The sequence below is a fragment of the Aplysia californica genome, unplaced genomic scaffold (assembly GCF_000002075.1).
Source record: "Aplysia californica isolate F4 #8 unplaced genomic scaffold, AplCal3.0 scaffold00084, whole genome shotgun sequence".
Lineage (NCBI taxonomy): Eukaryota > Metazoa > Mollusca > Gastropoda > Aplysiida > Aplysiidae > Aplysia > Aplysia californica.
In genome coordinates, this window is record NW_004797354.1 from 1117194 (window position 1) to 1119193 (window position 2000).

General features: G+C 40.6%; 1 protein-coding gene across 1 annotated transcript in view; it reads right to left on the reverse strand.

Annotated features, from left to right (window-relative positions):
• Nucleotides 1–2000, reverse strand: part of LOC101855241 — a gene marked incomplete at its 5' end in the record, with an annotated part of 17942 nt that overhangs the window by 14610 nt on the left and 1332 nt on the right. Inside the window, 1 exon segment of the mRNA XM_013080396.1 lies at nt 1694–1810. Coding sequence (XP_012935850.1) covers nt 1694–1743 — 50 coding nt within the window.

Consider the following 2000-nt stretch of genomic DNA (forward strand, 5'->3'; position numbering starts at 1 on the left):
TCGCCATTGTCCGAGAAGGCTAGGTGTAGATCTTTCCTACCAGAAGATCAGGGGTGTGGCTGAAAGACAGCAGTAAGAAGAAGCCAATGAGTAGCAGTAGAAAGGCTGCAGAAAGAATCAGGAGCCCAGAGGAGGGGGCAAAGGAGGTGAAGGGGTGGGGGGCAGAAAGAGAAGACGAAAGCAGACGACAGAACATTGCTAGAGAGTAGGAAAGGAGGCGAAAGGAGACAAATTTAGAGAAGAAAATTTTTTGTTCGCTACCCGGATTCGAACCCGGGACCTTTGAATGAGAGGCGAACACCTTAACCTCTAGGCCACGAGAACCCCCTGTAGTCTTTCTATTGCTTCTTCTTGGCTCCTTCTTACTGTTTGTCTTTCGTTCACACCCCTGATTTTATGGTAGGTAAGATCTATACCTAGCCTTCTTTGACAAGGGCGAATAATTTCGGAGGTCCCGTGTGCAAGTTACGTACATTAAAGATCCCTTGGTGGTCCAAAATCTATAAAAGTAGGCTTCGGCCGTCATCAGGACAAAATTCAAAATGCTCTACTGACTGAAAATTATGTATCCCTCGCGCTCCTATGACTTTATGCAGTTGTGAGCGCCATAAAACAATACCAAAAAAAAAAAAAAAAAAAAAAAAGAGACAGCCGCTTCTCATTTCCTCCTTTGAATTTTGTAATACATTGTAATGGCATTGTGTAAGATGTCATCTGTCTATGATGGCCATGTTTCTCTTAGACAAAAATGGGTGGCCGTCTTATACGTTTCGACTGTATTCGATAGACTGACTATCTGATTTAGTAATCGAACTGGCGTCTTCTTCGCACGACAGAAGAGAGACTGCACACTTCATCACGTATGCCAGGGAGGTTTTCCACTTTTGTGTATCACCAACGGAAAAAACAGTTGATGAGATACCGACTTGATCAGATACGACTGAAAGATATTTAATGAGATGCCGAGTAAATGATAGTGGGTAATATACCGACCGAAAGATAATTGATTAGATACTGAGTGAAAGTTATCTGTTTAGTTACTGACTGAAAGATAGTTGATTAGAATTTCATGCCGCCCTAAAATTACTTTTATGTTTACCTTTTCATCCTCTGTTGCTGTTAAACGTAGAGAGGAGATGCAGTTTACTATGGTAGGCCAGCCACGCAGCTCTTTCAGTAGTGATATTGTGTCTTCTCGGGTTTTCCTTGACACCCTCAATCCACCTTTTACGTGGACTAAAATACCCTCCCCCCACACACACAAAAACAACAAAAAAACAACAACAACAAACAAACAAACAAACAAACCCCACCCCGTCCCCTAAAAAAAGCAAACAAAACATACAAACAAGCAAATAAAAAAAACAACAACCAAAAGCGAAAATCATTCAAACAAAGCACAAAAAAGAAAAAAAACAACCAAAAACAAGCCGAACCAAATTTATGACAACAACAGCCCTCCCACCAAAAGTATAACCGAAAAAAACAAAAAAACAAACAAGCCAGGAGACAAAAAAACCCATTAGAAATTACGGATTCTTCCCAATAAAATGGTAGTCCCCTTCCCCTACTTAAAAATCTTACATAATACATTAAATAAATGCATGAATGAAATAATGAATGAAAGAATGAATTACAAAGTCCCCCTCCCCCACCCCCCAAATAAAAAAAAAATCTGGAGCGTGATGCTTACTTAATGATGCAGTATTTAGCAAGGAAGTCTAAGGGATCCTGAATATCCATGAGCTCCTCTGACGTCACAGGCGCTTGGGCCGGCCGTGACTTCCGGGGGCGGGAAAGTACCTTGGGTCTGGGAGAAGGAAGGAAGAAAGATCACAGGGACGGCGGATAGAGTGGGTTTTTTTTTCCTTGTTTGTTTGCTTGTCTGCCGCTGCTTTTCGTTGTTTGTTTGCTGTTGTTGTTGTTGTTTTTGTTTTTTTAGTCTTGTTTCTTTGTTTTTGTGTTGTCTTTTTGTGTTTTTTTATTATTTGTTTTATTTT